General features: G+C 34.7%; 1 protein-coding gene and 1 long non-coding RNA gene across 3 annotated transcripts in view; one reads left to right on the top strand and one right to left on the bottom strand.

Moving 5' to 3' along the window:
* LOC143665543 (uncharacterized) overlaps window positions 1-21,041 on the top strand; it is a 49,048-nt gene extending 28,007 nt beyond the window's left edge. The window contains exons 2-3 of the long non-coding RNA XR_013167047.1: window positions 19,656-19,830; window positions 20,392-21,041. This is a non-coding gene — a long non-coding RNA (uncharacterized LOC143665543). The remainder of the gene's footprint in view (window positions 1-19,655; window positions 19,831-20,391) is intronic.
* The window catches only part of SLCO4C1 (solute carrier organic anion transporter family member 4C1), an 85,600-nt gene that overhangs the window by 28,520 nt on the left and 35,996 nt on the right, over window positions 1-21,084 (bottom strand). For both annotated transcript variants that reach the window (XM_077139068.1, XM_077139067.1), the window contains exons 3-5: window positions 9,969-10,151; window positions 2,065-2,161; window positions 442-563 (exon numbers count right to left, since the gene is read on the bottom strand). In XM_077139068.1, the coding sequence (XP_076995183.1) occupies window positions 442-563; window positions 2,065-2,161; window positions 9,969-10,151 (402 nt within the window). The remainder of the gene's footprint in view (window positions 1-441; window positions 564-2,064; window positions 2,162-9,968; window positions 10,152-21,084) is intronic.

Here is a 21,084-nt window from a genome sequence, read left to right as displayed (position 1 = left end):
ATCTTATATTTAATATGGAGTGGGATTCCAGATAGAACACAAGAAAAAAATTAGTAAGTATTTAAAAATGAGTTGAATATGCACTATGGCTTTGTTTGATTGTTAACTCGAAATAAAATCTATAATATTACGATCATTACACAATATTTTCTAAAATAAAGACAGATATTCGAAAGTTTACACATATGGACAACCAACTGAGATTCTCTTTTTTCCTTTTTTTTTTTTTCTTTTTTTTGGCATGGGCAGGTTCCAGGAATCAAACCTGGGTCTCCAGTATGGCAGATAAGAATTCTGCCACTGAGCCACCATTGTCCGCAACTGAGATTCTCTATACAACAAATAGGGTGAATTTTCCAGAGTTATTATTAATCATAAAGAAAGCATCACCTAGTATAGAATTGGAGTATAGCTGGTTGGAAAGGAAAAAAAAATGTTTACCTGGTAAATGTTTTGGAAACCAAGAAAAAGGTATTATCAAAGTCCAAGCAAAGAGCCAACACATAAGAAATCCTATCCACCAGGCCCCCAGCCAGCGTGGATCACTCTCAGTGATAGCAACGCTGCATAATAGAAAAAAAGAAATAAAAGTACACTCCATCTTAATAGCAATTTATTATGGTAATTATATATTTTATAATTCAAAGGCATATAGTATGAATATTATTGTAATATCCAAAATTTCAACTGGTACCATTGTGGTGAATCAGACAACAGACAACAGACATAAATGACAGTTATAAAAAGAAAGGTTTACAAGTTAAATCAATAATGGCAAATATGGTACAAAGGTATAAATTACTCAATAGTAAACATAAGTATGTTGATATCTGAAATCATACATAGGATACCTGAACACATTATATAACTTTGGCTAACTTTGTCCCTTCTCCTGTATTAATATTTCTCATAATCAAATAATAGATCTATATCAGAAGCTCATAAATCTTGCTTCAATTATGGCATTCTTTTAAATGTAAACTTATTCTTATGAATTGCTATTCTTAAGACTCACTTAACAAGAGATTTATCAATTTTTTTTTTTTTACATGGGCAGGCACCCGGGTCCTCTGCCATTGCAGGCAAGCATTCCTGCCTGCTAAGCCACCATGGCCCACCCTTATCAATAGTTTTTCAATAATTTTTTCTCATATATTTTTACATTAATAGTCTCTTTTCGAAAACACACTACCCCTACAGTTCATCTAATTTCTTTCTTAAAAAAATGTTCTTTCTTAAAAACCCAGCCCTCTGCTTCAAGGATTTCCTCTGCTTACCTTTTCAAATAGTCTTCAAAGATTAACCTAGGATTAACAGCTCAGTAAACAAATCTCTTAATTATAAACATGTTTTTAAAATCATTGCTCACAGGGACCGTGCAGTTTTGGTTCCTAGTAGTACAATGGGAAAATGAGGCTTCACCAAAGGTTAATAACTTACCTGTACTCAGGAAGAGATAAAGGTAACTCAGTGGTTAATTGAAGTAAGAAAACACTGATTTGAATTCATGTCCTGGACACCTACTGGCTATGTGAATCTAACTCATGGGATTATGGAAATGATTAAATAAGATAACACACAGAATGCATATTGCCTGGTACAATGCATGGGACCAATAAATATTGCCTATTATTCTCCATTGTCACAGTTATTGAAGTAGCACGATTATGACCTCCAAGCCAAAATCAGAACTACTATAGAACTTAATCTGAAAATCATAGACTTTTCAGGTTATCTAGTGCAAGCTAAACTACTCAAAACATAACTAATTTAGATTGAATTCTTGTTTTTGAACAATGAATGAGGTTCTAGACATGTGTTTTCAAAAAATCTCATCAGGTAACTCTAATAAGCATCCTTATTTATAAATAAATGCATTATGCTGAGAGATGATATGACAATGATGCATGAAGCAAAACAGGCAAAAAAAGATATTATATAAAAATTGTATGTATTCAGCTTTGAAAATCCCCTCATATTACCCTAAGGAGATACTGTGAAAATGTTCAGTCTAGGATGGAAGCATAATTAAAATAAAACTAAGAAAAATGGATATTGACTTGCCTTTGTCCCATACCGACATCAATGTACATGGTTAGCAGTTGTCCTCCCAACACATAGCCAATTGCAGGGCCTAAGATTGACATAGAATAGCCAATTCCTAAAAGAACAAAGAAATTGAAAAAGGTCATATACAACTCTGCTTTGAATGTATAATAATAATAATGCAAGAGAAATACTATCTTGTTGTCTGTAAGTCACATTTGTATTAAGTTACATCAAAATTATACATACATTCACTAAAAACTACCAATTGGCATTGCTGTCAAGACAAGGTACTTAAAATATATAATTCAATGTAGAGATTTTTAGATTTTAAAAACAATTACAATAAATCCAATAACTATGAATCAATGGAGAGTTATGTTAACTGTTGGCAGACATAGTATATCTACCATTACCATTATGGATAATGATAATAATTAATGTTTACAATTCTCATGGAAGAAAACAATGTGAATCAGAAGCCTTTGCCACTCTGCATACACTTTTAAAAGCACGCTTTATTTTGCAATACAGCAGCTGATCTCAACCTGGATCAGCTGAACAGTGTGTTTATTAAAAGTAATACTCAAAAAATTTTCTGAATAAAAGTGCATGATTAAAAATGTTGGAAATTAATGGTTCTCAAATTATTTTGGTGATGAACCTTTTTATTTTTTAAATTTCCGATTGGATTAGGACTGATCCTTTTGTAAGAATATCTTAAAATTTTTATGGAAGAGTAAAATTCCCATTAACGTTTCTACACGTTCAGTTACATTTTCTGATTTACCTTCATGGACAAGGGTAAAGACTATGCATAATGATACTGGACAGTGGACAACACTTTGAGTACCTTTGTCCAGATGACCTGCTTTTTCCAGTCATCAGTTATTCCATGCTTACCAATGAAATCTGCTTCACATGTGTGTGTGGATATGTTTGCAGATGAAATATATCAAAAAAGCAAAATATTTAAGTAGCTTTCAAGTGAAGAGAAGGTGAGCTAGATAACCCAAATATAAAAACCATGGAGGACTGTATATTTTCAAACTAATCTCTCACTTAGGAAAACTTAAAAAAAAAAGTGTAAAAACTATTTGAAAAGTATCACCTTAAAGAAGAAAAGATATAAAATAGTAAGAAGAGAGGTATTTAGAAAATCAGGACTGCTTTATGCCTGAGTATATGGGCATGGATTAAAAAGTCCATTAAAAAGACAAAAGTTTATCAACCCAGGAAAGCATCAAGGACAAAGATATAAAGAATGGATTATAAAGAAAACTTTATAAGGATAGGGATGCTATGCTAACCACTTATTTTCTTCTTCCTTCTGTTATGTAGCAAATTTTGAATGTTGTTTTCATTTAGCCTAGTTTTGCTTTGTTAATACACAAAATGCACTTCACACAAAGCACTGTATGCTACCAATAATAGTTGCTATTTTAAAGGTAAAAAGGAATGGAATAAGAGTTTCGGAATGGGAAAACAAATAAGTAAAGAAAGCATAAGATGGTAGTGATGGTGGCACAACATTGTGAATATAATTAATACCACTGAATTATATAATTGAATAGGATAAATTGGGAAATTTTAGGACAAATATATGTTTACTCAATAAAAATAATAAAACAACAACAACAGAGAATGGACAACACAGTGAGTCCTAATGTAAATCATAAACTAGAGTTAATAGTGTAATTACAATAACATTGTTTAATTGTAACAAAGCTACTACACTAATGCAAAGTGTTAATAATGGAGAAAACTGTGTGGGAGAGGTGGTATGTGGAAACACTGTAGTAAATGCATGATTTTTCTGTAAACCTACAATTGCTCATTAAAAAAAAGCATAAAAAGGAAGACTTTCATTCAAAAAACCTAATTATACTATCAGAATTACTGCTTATATGAAATCAGAAAAATAATATTTAAGATATTTTATTTAAGAGACATATTTATATATTCCTTAATAGAAAGGTGAAAATAATGATTTTCTAATCATTTAAATTAATATAAATTAATTTCCCAGTTTCATTACTTTTGTTCTTTTTCTTTAGTCTCAAAAATTACCATTCTACAAATCCCTAATGTTGCAGAAAAGAGTTAATATAGCAGGTTTGAGACTGCTGTTCTTTGAAAGATCTGCTTGTAAGGTCAGTCCTTCACTGGCATCTAGGAGCCTGGATGTAATGAGGGGTTTTTCCATTCCTAACTGGTAAGGGTCGGTCACTGTGGCTACACTCATTGTACAAACAATGTAGTTTATGCTAAACACCAGGATTTCCATAGGCATCTACAACTTGGTACATGCTAGACAGAGGGTGCCCACTTCACCAGCTCCCAGTAAAAGCCTGGGGCACTATCTCTGGTGAGATAATCACTTGTGAGGTCACAACTTCTTGCTGGAGGAATTCATCTCCTGTATGGCTCTGCTAGGGGAGGACTCTTGGAAGTGTTATTTCTGGTTTTCTTTGGACTTCCCCCCATGGACCTCTTCCCTTTGTTGATTTTGCTTTGTATCTTTTTGTTGTATTTAATCACAGCCATGAATGTGATCATATGTTCTGTCCTCTGAGTCCTCCTAGTTAATTATCGAAATTGAGGATGGTTTGGGGGACTTCCAACATCCCTACTCTGTTTAATTTTTTAATCCCTATCTTTACGTGTCACTAAAATATAAATATTAAAACTATATTCTGAGAAGTATTGACCAGACGGAGACTTCAGAGTGGAAGCCTACTGAACTAGAATAGGGGAAAATATGGTGTTAGCTAACTGAAATAAAAGTATTGTTAAATGAGTAACTGTGGGAGAAATTGTACAGGTCAGGAGAGCCTGTGGAGAGAGCATCAGACCTTGTTGAGAAACCAAAGCAAAACAAGTAGAGAAAACAGGCAGAAATGTAGTGGTTTCTATTGTAGGGATGTGCTCAAGTAGATTTAGCAGTCTCTGTCAGGACTGTACTGAACACGCTTGACTTCCAGTTACCATGTTAATGGATCCTCTCCATTAAGGTAATAGAATGATACAGAGAAAACACATGTGAAAATGCATTGTACAATATTTAGAGGTTGGGCCATGCATGGGCCAGTTAGCTCTACCTTGGCAGAATGTCCAGGAAGGAATTTAAGAGTAACTTATGCTACCGAGAATTAGATCACAAAGGAAAAATTGACCCATTAAAAACGGTTAACTTGCAATGAAAGATTCCAGAGTTTCCGGTTAATATCTAATAGTTTTTTTATGTTTAATTTAGTCAAGTCCATGTAGGATGTAACATGTCACAGGGAACAACACAGCTTATGCTCTTCATAGCCTTTAGAATTTTTTTGTTTTATTTTTGTTTGTTTTTTAATTTTTTGTTTGCTTTTTATCTTTTATTTATTTTTTATATTTTTTGTTGTTATTGTTGTTGTTGTTGTTGTTAGTGTCTATAATTTAACCTGGGATTAGAGCCATTTAGCAGCTTGTCACTGGATTGCTCTTCCCTCTCAGGAAGATGGCATGGCCCAGAGTAGGACAAGGAGCAGATTGTCCACAAAAATCATTACTATATTTCTATACACTAGTAATGAACAGTCTGAGGGGGAAATCAAGAAACGAATCCCATTTACAGTTGCAACTAAAAGAATAAAATACTTAGGAATAAATTTAACTAAAGAGACAAAAGACCTATACAAAGAAAACTACAAGAAACTGTTAAAAGAAATCACAGAAGACCTAAACAGATGGAAGGCATACCATGTTCATGGATTGGAAGACTAAATACAGTTAAGATGTCAATTCCACCTAAATTGATTTACAGATTCAACGCAATACCAATCAAAATCCCAACAACTTACTTTTCAGAAATAGAAAAACCAATAAGCAAATTTATCTGGAAGGGCAGGGTGCCCCGAATTGCTAAAAGTATCTTGAGGACAAAAAATGAAGCTGGAGGTCTCACGCTGCTTGACTTTAAGGCATATTATGAAGCCACAGTGGTCAAAACAGCATGGTACTGGCATAAAGATAGATATATTGACCAATGGAATCGAATAGAGTGTTCAGATATAGACCCTCTCATCTATGGACATTTGATCTTTGATAAGGCAGTCAAGCCAACTTACCTGGGACAGAACAGTCTCTTCAATAAATGGTGCCTAGACCACAGGATATCCATATGCAAAAGAATGAAAGAGGACCTGTATCTCACACCCTATACAAAAGTTAACTCAAAATGGATCAAAGATCTAAACATCAGGTCTAAGACCATAAAACAGAGGAAAATGTAGGGAAATATCTTATAAATCTTATAATTGGAGGTGGTTTTATAGACCTTACACCTAAAGCAAGAGCACTGAAGAAAGAAAGAAAGAAATGGGAACTCCTCAAAATTTAACACTTTTGTGCACCAAAGAACTTCATCAAGAAAGTAAAAAGACAGCCTACACAATGGGAGACAATATTTGGAAATGACATATCAGATAAAGGTCTAGTATCCAGAATTTATAAAGAGATTGTTCAACTCAACAACAAAAAGACAGCCAATCCAATTACAAAATGGGAAAAAGACTTGAACAGACACGTCTCAGAAGAGGAAATACAAATGGCCAAAAGGCACATGAAGAGATGCTCAATGTCCCTGGCCATTAGAGAAATGCAAATCAAAACCACAATGAGATATCATCTCACACCCACCAGAATGGCCATTATCAACAAAACAGAAAATGACAAGTGCTGGAGAGGATGTGGAGAAAGAGGCACACTTATTCACTGTTGGTGGGAATGTCAAATGGTGCAACCACTGTGGAAGGCAGTTTGGCGCTTCCTCAAAAAGCTGAATATAGAATTGCCATATGACCCAGCAATACCATTGCTAGGTATCTACTCTGAGGACATAAGGGCAAAGACACAAATGGACATTTGCATACCAATGTTTATAGCAGCATTATTTACAATTGCGAGGAGATGGAAACAGCCAAAATGTCCATCAACAGACGAGTGGCTAAACAAACTGTGGCATATACATATGAGGGAATATTATGAAGCTTTAAGACAGAATAAACTTATGAAGTATGTAACAACATGGATGGACCTTGAGAACATTATGCTGAGTGAGACTAGCCAAAAACTAAAGGACAAATACTGTATGGTCTCATTGATATGAACTGGCATTAGTGAATAAACTTGGAATAGTTTGTTCGTAACACAGACCATCAGGAGATAGAAATAGGGTAAGATACTGGGTAATTGGAGCTGAAGGGATACAGACTGTGCAACAGGACTGGATACAAAAACTCAGAAATGGACAGCACAATACTACCTAACTGTAATATAATTATGTTAAAACACTGCATGAAGCTGCATGTGAGAATGATAGAGGAAGGAGGGCTGGGGACATATTGAAATCAGAAAGAAAGATGTTAAAGATTGAGATGGTATAATCTAGAAATGCCTAGAGTGTATAATAACAGTGAAATGTACAAGGTACAATTTTAAAAATGTTTTTGCATGAGGAAGAACAAAGGAATGTCATTATTGCAGGGTACTGAAAATAGACGGTAATTAATATTTTAAAATGTCACCTTCTGTGTGAGACTAAAGCAAAAAGTGTTTATCTGTTACAAAATTAATATTTTGACTAGTGCATTTCCTAATATAACTTATGTAGATAGTTTGATTGAACGCCACAAGTACTTGGAATCTCAGGTAGGACATGAGATTTTGTTGGTTTGTCCAGAGTGATGCCCTGGTGAATCCCAGAGTGATTCGATCAGTGAGTAGAAAAGTATCTGCAAAGTCCCCTTTGGGGAGTGGTGAGAACGGGGAGAAATTCAACTTCCCCAAGTTGAATTCTTGATATTCTCACAAACAGTGTGGACAACCAAAGCTATAGGCAGAGCCCCCAGTCTTGGGGTTTGTTCATATGAAACTTAACCCCGCAAAGGATAGGTCAAGTCTACTTAAAATTTAGGCCTAAGAGTCACCCCCAAGAGAGCCTCTTTTGTTGCTCAGATGTGGCCCCTCTCTCCAGCCAACACAATGAGCAGTCTCACCACCCTACCCCTCTCTATGTGGGGCATGACTCTCAGGGGTGTGGACCTTCCTGGCAACGTGGGACAGAGACCTTGGAATGAGCAGAGACTCAGCATCAAGGGATTGAGAAAAACCCTAGAATGAGCTGAGACTTAGCATCAAGGGATCGATAAAACCTTCTCGACCAAAAGGGGGAAGAGGGAAATGAGACAAAGTGTCAATGTCTGAGAGATTCCAAACAGAGTCGAGAGGTTATCCTGGAGGTTATTCTTATGCATCAAGTAGATATCATCTTGTTATTCAAGATGTAATGGAGAGGCTGGAGGGAACTGCCTGAAAACGTAGAGCTGTGTTCCAGTAGCCATGTTTCTTGATGATGATTGTATAATGATATAGCTTTCACAATGTGACTGTGTGATTGTGAAAACCTTGTGTCTGATGCTCCTTTTATCTACCTTGTCAACAGATGAGTAGAATATATGGAATAAAAATAAATAATAGGGGGAACAAATGTTAAAATAAATTTAGTTTGAAATGCTAGTAATCAATGATGCGAGGGGTAAGGGGTATGGTATGTAAAATTTTTTTTTCTGTTTTTGTTTTATTTTTCTGTTGTCTTTTTATGCCTTTTTCTGAATTGATGCAAATGTGTGGGAAATGATCATGATGATGAATATGCAACTATGTGATGATATTGTGAATTGCTGAGTGTATGTGTTGGGAATGTTTGTGCTTCTTGTAATTTTTTTTTTTTTTTTTTTTTTTTTTTTTTTTTTTTTTTAAAGGAAAGACAGAGAGAAGGAAGGAAGGATAGAAGGAAGGAAGGAAGGAAGAAAGGGAAACATTTTTAAACATTTTCTTGTTTTATTGTATTCTGTTTCTCCGTTTTTGTTACATGGGCTGGGGCCGGGAATCGAACCGAGGTCCTCCGGCATAGCAGGCAAGCACTTTGCCCGCTGAGCCACCGCGGCCCGCCCTGTAATTTTTTTTTTAATTAATAAAAAAAAATCATTACTATAGTCAATTAAAGTACTTGATAGGCCAGGAAATAAACAGATACATTAAATACAATGAATATTGCATTTAGCTAGAGGAAATATGTATGATATTACAATAGCTTTTTAGTAAGTATATTGTGCTGGTTTGAAAGGGAGTATGCCCCCTAAGAAAAGCCATGTTTTAATATAAATCCCATTTCATAGAGTGGTTGTTAAACAGGATTAGGGGATGACATTTCTCCACCCATTTGGGTGGGTTTTGATTGGTTTATTGGAGTCCTATAAAAAGGGAATAAGAGATTCAGAGAGAGCAGAACGATGTAGCCATGAGATGCAGAGAGTCCACGAGCCAGCAACCTTTGAAGATGAAGAAGGAAAATACCTCCCGGGGAGCTTCATGAAACAGGAAGCCAGGAGAGTAGATTAGCAGATGACGCCATGTTCGCCATGTGCCCTTCCAACTGAGAGAGAGAAGCCCTGTGTTCACCACGTGCCTTCTCACTTGAGAGAGAAACCCTGAACTTCATCTGCCTTCTTGAACCAAGGGATCTTTCCCTGGATGCCTTTGATTGGACATTTCTTTAGACTTGTTTTAATTGGGACATTTTCTCAGCCTTAGAACTGTAAACCAGCAACTCATTAAATTCCCCCTTTTAAAAGCCATTCCATTTCTGGTATATTGCATTCTAGCAGCTAGTAAACTAGAACATATATATTAATGTTTTTGCTTAAAAATGAACCAAACAGGGCAGGCCATGGTGGCTCAGTGATAGAGTTCTCGCCTGCCATGCCAGAGACCCAGTTCAATTCCCAGTATCTGCCCACGTATTTAAAAAAACAAAAAAAAATTAACCAAACGATAAGACAAAATTATACTGAGACATTTATATTAAAGTTCAAACTTACCTATATAGAGAGAAGATTTGTGTGTGGACACAGAGTCATCAATAAATGCTGTTCCAAGGGTATAGAGAGGAGTACCTCCAGTTCCTAGCAATAGTTGTCCCAAGATGAAGATATACAAGTAGTTAGAAAGTGAAGAACTTGAAGAGGTACAACTGGTGCTATTCCTTGTTGTCAAACAAGTATCTTGAGAAAAAATAATGATAAAATTGTGAATTTACAGAAACTTACCTAAAAAATGTAAATATCCATCTTACAAATTATATTTTCCAAACAAAAACTTATTGTTTCTTCCATTCAGTTCACTTTATGTTTAAACCATTCAAAAAATACATACATTATTAAAGGAAATTTATGAAAATGCCTTGTTAAAATTTAGAAAATACAGAACAAAACTTAGAAACATTATTTTAGAATCAAAATTAACAAATTTTCAGATAAACTATCTCGGTACAATTGAAGCAAGTGGTGCCAAGAAAGGGTAGTATTTTAGATTAGGAAAAAGAAAATTAGCCTTCTTTTTTTTTAAAGATATAAATGGAAATGGCCACTATAATAAATTTATCAATCCACACATTAACCATATTTTAAAAGTATAGATTATAAGATGTTTGGCCAAAATTATAATTTTCAATATTCACCACAAAATTTTACAAACCTTTATTTTACAACTCAAAAATTTTATTAAATTTTTTTTTTGGAAGCAAGTTCTGTACCTATAGGATGTTCTTTTGAATATGAGAAAAAAAAATAGTTTGCAAGCTATATTCAAGAAAAAGACTAGGCATTATAGTAAATCCATATTTCCTAAACTCATCTGTTATTAATGAACTGTTAAAAATAAGACCCCCAAGGCTTGCACTTTGAATCTGGTATAATCCTCAGGAATCTGAATTTGTTTTTTATATTGAGGGGTGGTGCATGGTCTGGGAATCGAACCCGGGTCTCCTACATGAAAGTGGGGCATTCTACCACTGAGCCACTCGTGCACCTGGAATCTGCATTTTAACAATTGTCACAACTAATTCTACATTCACTACTTTGATATCATATCAAAATTTATTGTTTCCCAATGGATGAATTAAAATAGGCCTCAAACCAACAACATGAAATGCTTAAGTGACATTTCTATTATTAATTGAAATAAGAAAATAAAGTTCCTGGTCATCAAATTTCCAGATGTCACTTCTATATATAAAAATATGTATTTTTAAATTTCAAATTTAAGATACACTCTCCAATATTGAATATGGTTTGTTGTATGAGTTTGATAAATGTTTTGGCAGGTAACTTAAATTTATAAGTGGGCTAAACCTGCTTTATTTAAGTTACTTCTCTGGCCATAGCAGGCATTCAAATTTTAATTCCTGGCTTCTATATTCACTTTCCTTAAAATAATAGATTGGACTAACAATCTCTTATTATTTGATACATTACAAAGTTGAACATACACACATGTGTATCTTGTTTTACCTTATTTATTTCTAATTTATTTTTAATAAATAAATTACTTATTTTTTATAATAAATAAGTACCTTTTTGTGGTAATTTGGCAGACATTTTGACTTAAAGGATTCTGTGGGGTTTTGGCATTTGCTTTTCTTTTTCAGAGGAGGAAAGCCATGATGTTTCAACATGTTTGTTAAAGTAAATCTCAAACAGCACAAAAGAATATCAAAATAAAACTAAAACTCTCCTTTACCTCTGCCTCTCTCCACTTTATCACCCTTATTTACAATTTCTTTTAATTTTACAAACACATGTTGCATATCCACCTTCATTTTTATACAAGTATGATTGTACTAAATGTGATGGCTTAAGTTCTTGTGGCAATTTGGCTAGATTATGGTGTCCAGTTGTTTGGTCAAGCAAGCACTGGCCTGTTTGTGACTGTAAGGATATTTTGTGGATTTAAATCTTCAGTAGTTTGATTGCATCTAAGGCTGATTACATCTACAATGCACTGAGGAGATTGCCTTCAAGAATGAAAGTAGTCTCATGCAATCAATTGAAGGCCTTAAGGGAGAAGTGATGATTTCAGAAAGCATTTTTACAGCCAGCTTTTCCTGGAGAATTCATTGCAAACCTTCTTGGGAGTTCCCAGCTTGCGTCTTGCCCTATGGAATTTGGACTTGACCATGAGCATAGTTATGTAAGCCAATTTCTATAATAAACTCCATAATATTTACATATAGACATAATATTTACTCCCCCACACACATATAAATATATATATCTTGTTGGTTCTGTTTCCCTAGAGAACCCTGACTAATACACTAAACATACTATCCTTATATTCAACAACATCAATGCTCATGAATTATGTCATGAACATCTTTGCTGTTGGCACTTACAACTGCATTCATATTTCTCTGCTGGCACTGTTCCATAGCACAAATGTCCTATACTTTATTTACCTAGTCTATGATATATATTTTATATATTTATATATAATTTATAATTATGATTACATTATACATATAATTAGATAATTTTTGGTTACTCCAATACTAATGCTATGATAATATTTTTGTAAGCCTATATTTCCTCATTTGTACAAGTATATTTGTAGGATAGCTTCTCAAAAGTGGACCTGCTAAGTCAAAGGGTATGACTACTTATTTTCGATATTACCAAATGTTCTCATCAAAAAGTTACACAAATATGCTGTTCTACCAACAATGCAGCAACATTTTTCAAATGAAAATAAATCACTCCAATATCATTAGTAATTTATACACACACATGCATAGAGACACATACATATATAATTTTTCACTTCAATTTCTAAGCCATCCATGAAATTAAGCATTTTTCCCCATGTTTATGGGCCACTTGCATTTCTTCTCTGTGATTTCTTCAAATTTATTTCAAAAGTCATGAATTTATGTCTTAGAAAAGTCTTCTGCACTCCATGATTACATATGAATTAACTATAGTTTTATTCCAGCATTTTTATTACTTTATTTTAAATTCACCTATAATATATTTTAATAGAAGACAGGGATCCAGCATTTTGCTTAATTAATTAAAGAAAGCAATCTTTTCTGATAAACATGCATCATATACTAAATTCATGTGCAGGTCTATTTCTGGGTGCTATGTTTCGTGGCACTAATCTTTACAGTCTTTCTCTAGCACACATCCTTATAATTACTTTAGCTGTCCAAGGTTTGAGGCATCAATTTCTGCCTTGTTGTAGCCCATTTTATATTACTGAGTGAGAAGTTGTATAACAAAAGTTCATTTTATTTTGTCATTTTTTTCACAACTAACAAGGTCTAGGATTTATATATAAGATCTACTATAATTCCAACATGTTATTCTCCCTGAATTATTTCCTACCATTTCCTTTTCTTAGATTTGTAGAGTTGTTATATCACAATATTCTTACTGAATATGTAAATCATTTATTTTAATTATTCTGCATTTAGTTTTTCACATACCAAAACACAATTTACATAAGAGACACATCTAAAACAAAAGACTCCAGAAAGCTTGATTATAAAAGAATATACTGACTATATGATTGTGAAAACCTTGTGTCTGATACTTCTTTTAACCAGGGTTTGGATAGATGAGTAGGAGAAAAAGAGCATAATAAATGAATGAATAATAGGGGGAAATAAAGGGTAAAAACTGATTAAATTGAAATACCATGGGTCAATGAGAGGGATGGGTAAGGATATAGAATGTATGAGTTCTTTATTTTCTTTTTATTTCATTTTCTGGAGTGACACAAATATTCTAAAAATGATCATGGTGAAGAATACACAACTAGGTGTGATATTGTGAGCCACTGATGGTTTAATATGGTTGGACTGTACATGAATGTACAATAAAATTGTACATTTTACTTATCTCAATAAAACTTTTTTAAAAAAGGATATGCTAAGTATGTACATCAGACAATTTCAAACAAAAAAAATCAGGGATCTTGATCTTGTTAGTTATTAAAAGTAGATTTCAGATAAAAATGTATTTTAAAAATCTAAATAATAAAATTTAGATTTCACAAAAAGGACATAAAACAATAAAAGCAAACCAAATGAGAACTTCTGGTTTTAGGTCTAACATTTAAAGAACTTGAAAATCACCACACTCATGCTGAAAGAAAAAGCTGAACAAACTGAAAATCAACAATGTTTATAGGGCTCAACAAAGAAATTAGGTTGTGGGGCAAACCATCACCCCAAAATCATGAGGGACAGGTAAATCTAGACAAAAAGGAGATTTGCTTACTTGTAACAAAAGCCACTGGAGCCATTAACTGGTAATTTTGATGAATTGCTGGAGATTGATGTGGACTAGCATGAAAGTGAAAATCTCCTGGGAGTCCACAATCTTGGGGATACACCCACTTTCATGGATTTTTACCTTCAGAAATTCCACCAGGTTCTCCTGATGAAGAGCCAAGAAAGATCCTCTCAAGCTCTGGCAGAGGAGAGGAAAAAGAGTAACCATTGTGAAATATGCCAAAGTATTTCCATTATAAAGGCTTTCTCTTCAGGGAGTAAAACTTTACCAGAGCCTTAACCCACCTTGGGGGAGGGGGTTTTTACCATTCTAGCACCATCTAGCCTTCTGGCCTCACCTAAGTGGGATGTGAAAGCAAAAGCTAAGAAAAATTCATGAAGATAACAGCCCAGGGACACAGGTCCACTAAAGACTTAGTCATAAGATTATAGTATACTTCCCTTCTCCATCACCTCACCACCACACCTACAGGGCTACTGCATAAATAATAGACTAGAGCTGAAATTGTTACAAGACACAGACTCCACATGAAGAGAATTTCTCAGGGGAAACCTGAAGTCAACAAGGGAGACAAAAAAACCCTAACAACTACAACTACATCAAACATTAAATACTGTCTAATCCCTAGCCATATAAACATAAAACTTCATACTAAATGTCTATTTACCAAATTTTCTTAAGACTACATCGGTTACCCTATACATCATCTTCAGCTTTGAATAAAAAATTACAAGGCAAGCTAAAAGACAAAAAATAAAATCTGGCATCAGACAGATTCAAATATGACACAGATTTTACTATTATCAGACAAGGAATTAAAAATAACTAAGATAAATATGTTAGGAGCTCTAATGGAAAAAGTAGGCAACATGCTAAAACATGGGTAATATAAGCAGAGGTAGAATCTCAAAGAACCAAAAGGAAATGCTAGACATCAAAAACACCTTAAAGAAATGAAGAATGCCTTTAATGGGGTTATCTGTAGACTATGCACGGCCAAGGAAAGTATCAGTGGTCTGGAAGATATGTCAATAGCAACTTCCAAACTGAAAAGCATAGGGAAAAAAAAAGAATACGAAAAACAAGACCGAACAATCAGGGATAGGGGGACAATTTCAAAAAAGTGTAATATATGCATAATGGCAATACCAGAATGAGAAGAGAGAAAGGAGCAGAATTGTTTGAAGTAATAATGGCCAAGTATTTTCAAAAAATAATTAAAGATAGTAAATGGCATAAACAGGAAGAACAGGTAACCCCAGGCAGAACAAATATCAAAATAAAACAAAACAAGAATACATAGGAATGTCTTAATCAAACTACAGAAAACAAAAGATGAAGAGAATCTTGGAACAAACCAGACAAACAAATCAGCATGCCTAGAGAGGAACAAGGAGAACAACTACACTGGATTTTTCTTCAAAAAACATGCAAGCAGTGGTAGAATTCTCACCTACCATGCAGGAGACCTACACAAGATTCCTGGCCCATGAACTAAAAAATAAAATAAATAAATAAATAAATAAATAGTAAATGGTGCTGCAATAACTGATATTCACATGGAAAAGAAAGAAACGTAACCCCCACCACACAGCATACAAAACAAACAACAACAAAACATGCATGCAAAAAGAGAGAGTGGGGTGAAATATTCAAATTGTTGAAAGAATAAAAACCAAACTAAAATCTTATATCCTGTGGACGAGTCCTTCAAAGCTGTAGGAGAGGGCGGGCCATGGTGGCTCAGCAGACAGAGTTCTCGCCTGTCATGCTGGAGACCCAGGTTCGATTCTCGGTGCCTGCCCATGCAAAAAAAAAAAAAACCAAAGCTTTGGAGAGATGAGAACCTTCTTCTTAGACAACCGAAAACTGCGATAATCACCACCAGAACACCTGCCTAGCAAGAAACAGAAAATGAGTTTCTTCAAGAAGGAAAGCAATAGAGGCCAGAAACTCAGAGTCATGTGAAGAAAAGTACTTTCAAGAAGGAATAATTGAAGGTAAAAATAAATAACAATGTATTGGGTGCTTATAGCATATGAATAAGTGAAATGAATGATGGCAATGACCTAAGGGATTGGAGGATTGGAAATATTCTGTTAAAATGTACCTATGCTAAAAATGAAGCAGTATGGTGTTATTTAAGGGGGAACTTAGATTAGTTTACAAAGTATGTTCCAAACTCTAGAGCAACTACTAGAATTATTTTATTAGAAAGATGCATATGCTAAGAGCAGAAATAAAATGGAATCATATAAATTCCCAATTAAAACCAGAGAATGCAGAAAAAGAGAAGAAAATAAACAAAGAACAAATACAAAACAGTTATGACCATATTAAATATTAATACAACAGTAACAACAGTGTTAACGATCAAATATATCAATTAAAATACAAAGATTGTCAGAGTTGATAAAAAACAAGACACAATATATGTTGTTCACAAAGAACTTACTTTAAAATAAAGATTCAGTAGGTTAAAATTAAAGGTGTGAAGAGAGATTTACTATACTAACACTAATAGAAAGAAGGCTGGAATAACTACATTCAATTTTAGACCAAGTAGGTCTCAGTACAAGGAAAATTCTCAAGGATAAAGAGGGATAGCCAAAATGACATAACAATCTCATCAAATTGACATAATGACATTACAAAATGACAACAATCCTAAAGGTGTATGGAACCAATAATAGAGCATCAAAATATGGGCGGCAAAGCTAATAGAATAGCAAGAAGTGACAAACCCACTATTACAGATGAAGACTTCAACAATTCTCTTACAGAAGTTGGACATATCAAGAAGGCAGAAAATCTGTAAGAATATAGTTGACCTGAACAGAATCATCCATCAACAAGATCTAATTGACATTTATAGGATACTTCATCCAACAACAGCAGAATACACATTTTTCTCAATCACGATAGACCACAAGCAGGGCTACAAAATACCTTAACAAATTTAAAAGAGTAGAATTCATACAAAGTATGTTCTCAGATTACAATGGAATTAAATTAGAAATCAATCAAAGGTGGATAGAAATCTCCCAAATATTTGGAGATTAAAAAAAAAAAAACACAAAACAAAGAAGTCTCAAGAGAAATTGAAAAAAAGATATTTGAACTAAATGAAAGTGAAAATTATCAAAATTTGTGGAATGCAGTAAAAGCGGTGCTTAGAGGAAATTTTACAAAATTAAATGCATATGTTAAAAAACAGAAGCTCTAAAAATCAGTAATCTAAGCTTCCATTTTAGCAAACTACAGCAATAACAACTTAAGCTTAATGTAAGAGCAGAAATAATAAAAATCAGAGTAGAAATCCTTGAAAATGAAATCAGTAATGCCAGAAGCTGGTTCTTTGAATAGAATCAATAAAATTCCCAAACCTAACCAGGCTAACCAAGAAAAAAAGAGAAAAGACATAATTTATCATTATCAGAAATTAAACAAGGGCCACAACTAATCCTAGGGACATGGAAAGGATAATGCATGGCAAGAATGTAACAAATGGAACCGGAGCTGTTTCCTCTTTTCATCTGATGAGAAGCCCAGGCAGTGCACTGAATCCCTGGGAAGGTGCAGCCAGTTAGCAATGAATGGGAATCATGAGGTTAACCTCTTAGGAAGGAAATTTATTGCTTTGGTTCAAAATTTATAGGATGTAAAACCATGGCTTCTCCATTCCCCAGTGAAAATGGTACCTGTTAACCTACTCAGCCATCCTAGGCCAATCTATGGGAATCATACAGGAAATGGTAATGGGACTCAGCAAGACCAAACTTCCCAAACATTGGATAGGCTCAGAATCCTACTGAAAATTTTACATCTTCAAAATATTTGTGTGAGCCCATAATCAACCTGAAGCCACTCTTTAAAAAGAAAAACCCACTGGATAAATAATGATTGAACCCTGGTGTCTTAGCCTGAATGTATTTACCTGCCTTGCTGTAATTATTATATATTAACGAGTCTTTGTAAACTACTTGCTGGACTAAACCACTTTCTTTGTAATTGTTAGGACTGCTACTTCTTCAAATTCCCTCACTGTGAACTCTATAAAAGATTCAAGATCAATCCTCTTCCTCACGCACCACCCTTCCTCCTTTGATTTTTAGTCAGTGCCTCCACATTCTTATCAGGAGTCAATTCAAAACAATAGCTGAAATGACCAATAAATCTCAATGTTGGTTCTGTCTTTGCAACAGCAACTCTGAGCCTGACCTCATACTTATTGCTGAACCTGCCCCTCTGCGAGTCTAACTATTTCTCAATGATATGTGGAAAGACTATAATCCTTCCTCATGGGAAGGACCAATCACTGAGGAATAGACAAAAATCTAAAATTCAGAAGAAGCCCCCTCAACTGTTGAATACTGGGGGATACCATCGGTAATATTACAATACTTAATCAAAACCACTCACTTTGCTCATAATCTCCACTTATTTCTTCAATAGAGCAACGAGTCTTTCACTCCTTCCCCCACTGATCATTCAAAGACTGGAGTTACCTGACAAATACTATTAGAACATATCCCCACAAAATATTGCAACTTTATCCTAAAATACCAGTATGGGGGTTCAATTCGTCTAGGGCTGTCTTTAAAACACCCCTCTAGAATATTCAACTTGCCCCTATCTCAACACATTATCAGGCAATGTGTTGGTAGTGACGGACAAGCCTTTCAATTTAACCATAAAAGATTCAGGATCAATCCTCTTCCTCACTCACCACCCTTTCTCCTTGAACTTGTCTCTTTATGGTCCTGCTCCACCATCAACTCCATCTTCAAACCTGAAGGACCCCTCCCAGAAACTATAAACTCTAGATACTCCATCACCACCCCACCCCACCCCTGGTTCTTACTGCTGGACTTGGGTAGTACAAGCAGTATTCTTTCCCAACTGGGTAGATGTAGCTAGTGAATATCTATACCACAACTTCTCCCTCATCAGAAACTGCTTCTCCAACTCCCTGGATGTATACTGGCTCCTTGACTTACACCAGAAGCAGCCTATTATCTCAAGCCTTTGACCTGCTAACAAAATAAGGAGCAACACTCTAGCCCCTTTAGAGACAATGTGATAAACACTTGAGACTCAGACTCCTAGGTTTTTATGCCTCTCTCTTTGTCCTCAGAAAACATAGGATATTTCTGGCTATAAGGAGACAAAATATATAGTGCACCTTACTCCTTGCATGGGAACTGTGGTTTTGTCTCCCTATATATTACTGCAATATACAACTCATCTCTAATTCTAAATTTAGGATCTCTTCCCTCCCACCAACTTTCCCTTCCAAAATGTTAGAAGAATAACACCATCCTCAACCCACTTAAAGGAAAGCAAGGCACTGGCTATGCCATCCTACATCTATTTCTTTCTAGTTATGGCCGTTTAGACTTAGAAATAGCGATTTAAAATATGCCATTACAGGTCTACAAGAAATTCAGTCATACTCAGTCTGGCCTACTTGCACAACAAAAATGGATAACATCTTCAGCAGAAATGGTTCTCCAAAACTGAAGAGCCTTAGATACTATCTTTGCTATCAAAGGCAGCACCTGTGTCCTTCTTGGAGAAGAATGCTGTTTCTACATCAACTACCTAGGTGAGTGGTTTAAGATGTAACTAAACTCCAAGAGATTACCACCTTGTTGCCAATTTGAGGCCATCTCTGAAACCACCTCACATCTTTTATTGACCTTTTCTCCTGGTTCCCTGATACTTAGGTAACCTTCTCCAGCCTATCCTATAAGGCCTATAAATCTTTTTACTCTGCTTCCTTGGAATAGTCCTCTTTTTTAAGTTAAGTTCCCAAATAATGACTCAATATTACACTCAAATAACCAATCACGTATTACTCGCCCAAACAATTTCAACTCCTGAGACTTCTGAATACCTCCAACTTCATGCCAAACAATTACATTGCTCCAGCCCTGAGCAATGCCCCTCATCAGCACAAACCAGCCAGAGCGGTCATCAGACCAAATTTTATATATTGAAGAATGTTAAAAACTAAAGGAAAGACTGATACCAGGCGTGGGGGGCTAGCCAGGAGTCCCTGAATTATTGTCATAAGCTAACATTCAGGAGTCAGTTGAACTCATTTATCAAGATTTCTTCCCCTCCCACAACTAAAGTCTTTCCTGGTTTTGTTTTGTTTTTATAGACAAACTTGGCCATGGGTTATAAACTGGAGCATGTGCAAAAACACAGATTCTTGTCCCTTGAAGGAACCCTGGGATACAAGGAACAAAAATCACTCTTCTTGGAACCAAGATTATTAGGATGTGTAGACATGAGAAGCTAATAAAATGTGATGGTTCTCAACAAGGAAGATCCAGTTATGGGCATATATGACTACTGTACCTGGATAATTCTATAAACAACCAATAAGAATATGCCAACCCAAATCCTGATCTACCTCCCTTTGTTACCATTCCATAAATTTCCCTTAATTCTGAGATCCGGGAGGCAAATTTGAATGTGCCTCTTGTCTCCTTGCTTGTCAACCTCACAATAAAACTCTTAATTTATTAAAAAAAGAAAAAGGTTGGAAGATAATAAAGGAATACTATGAACAATGCTATTCCCATAAAACAGATAACTTAGATGGAAACAGAAATGGGTCAATTCCTTGAAAAATACAAACTCAAAAGGAAAAATAGATAATATTAATAGGCCTATACCTATTAAATAAATTAAATAAAAAATTAATAATCTTTCAAAAAAGAAAGTGTCAGACCAAGATGACTTCACAGGTGAATCTCTGAAATATTTAACAGCTAAAGTAGAAAAATCAAAGTATTATTTCCATTAATGCAGAAAAAGCATCTGAAAAAAATCTAACACCTATTCATAT

The sequence above is a fragment of the Tamandua tetradactyla genome, chromosome 21 (assembly GCF_023851605.1).
Source record: "Tamandua tetradactyla isolate mTamTet1 chromosome 21, mTamTet1.pri, whole genome shotgun sequence".
Taxonomy (NCBI): domain Eukaryota; kingdom Metazoa; phylum Chordata; class Mammalia; order Pilosa; family Myrmecophagidae; genus Tamandua; species Tamandua tetradactyla.
Note: the sequence above shows the minus strand (reverse complement) of the source record. Positions and strands in the feature narration are given on the sequence as shown.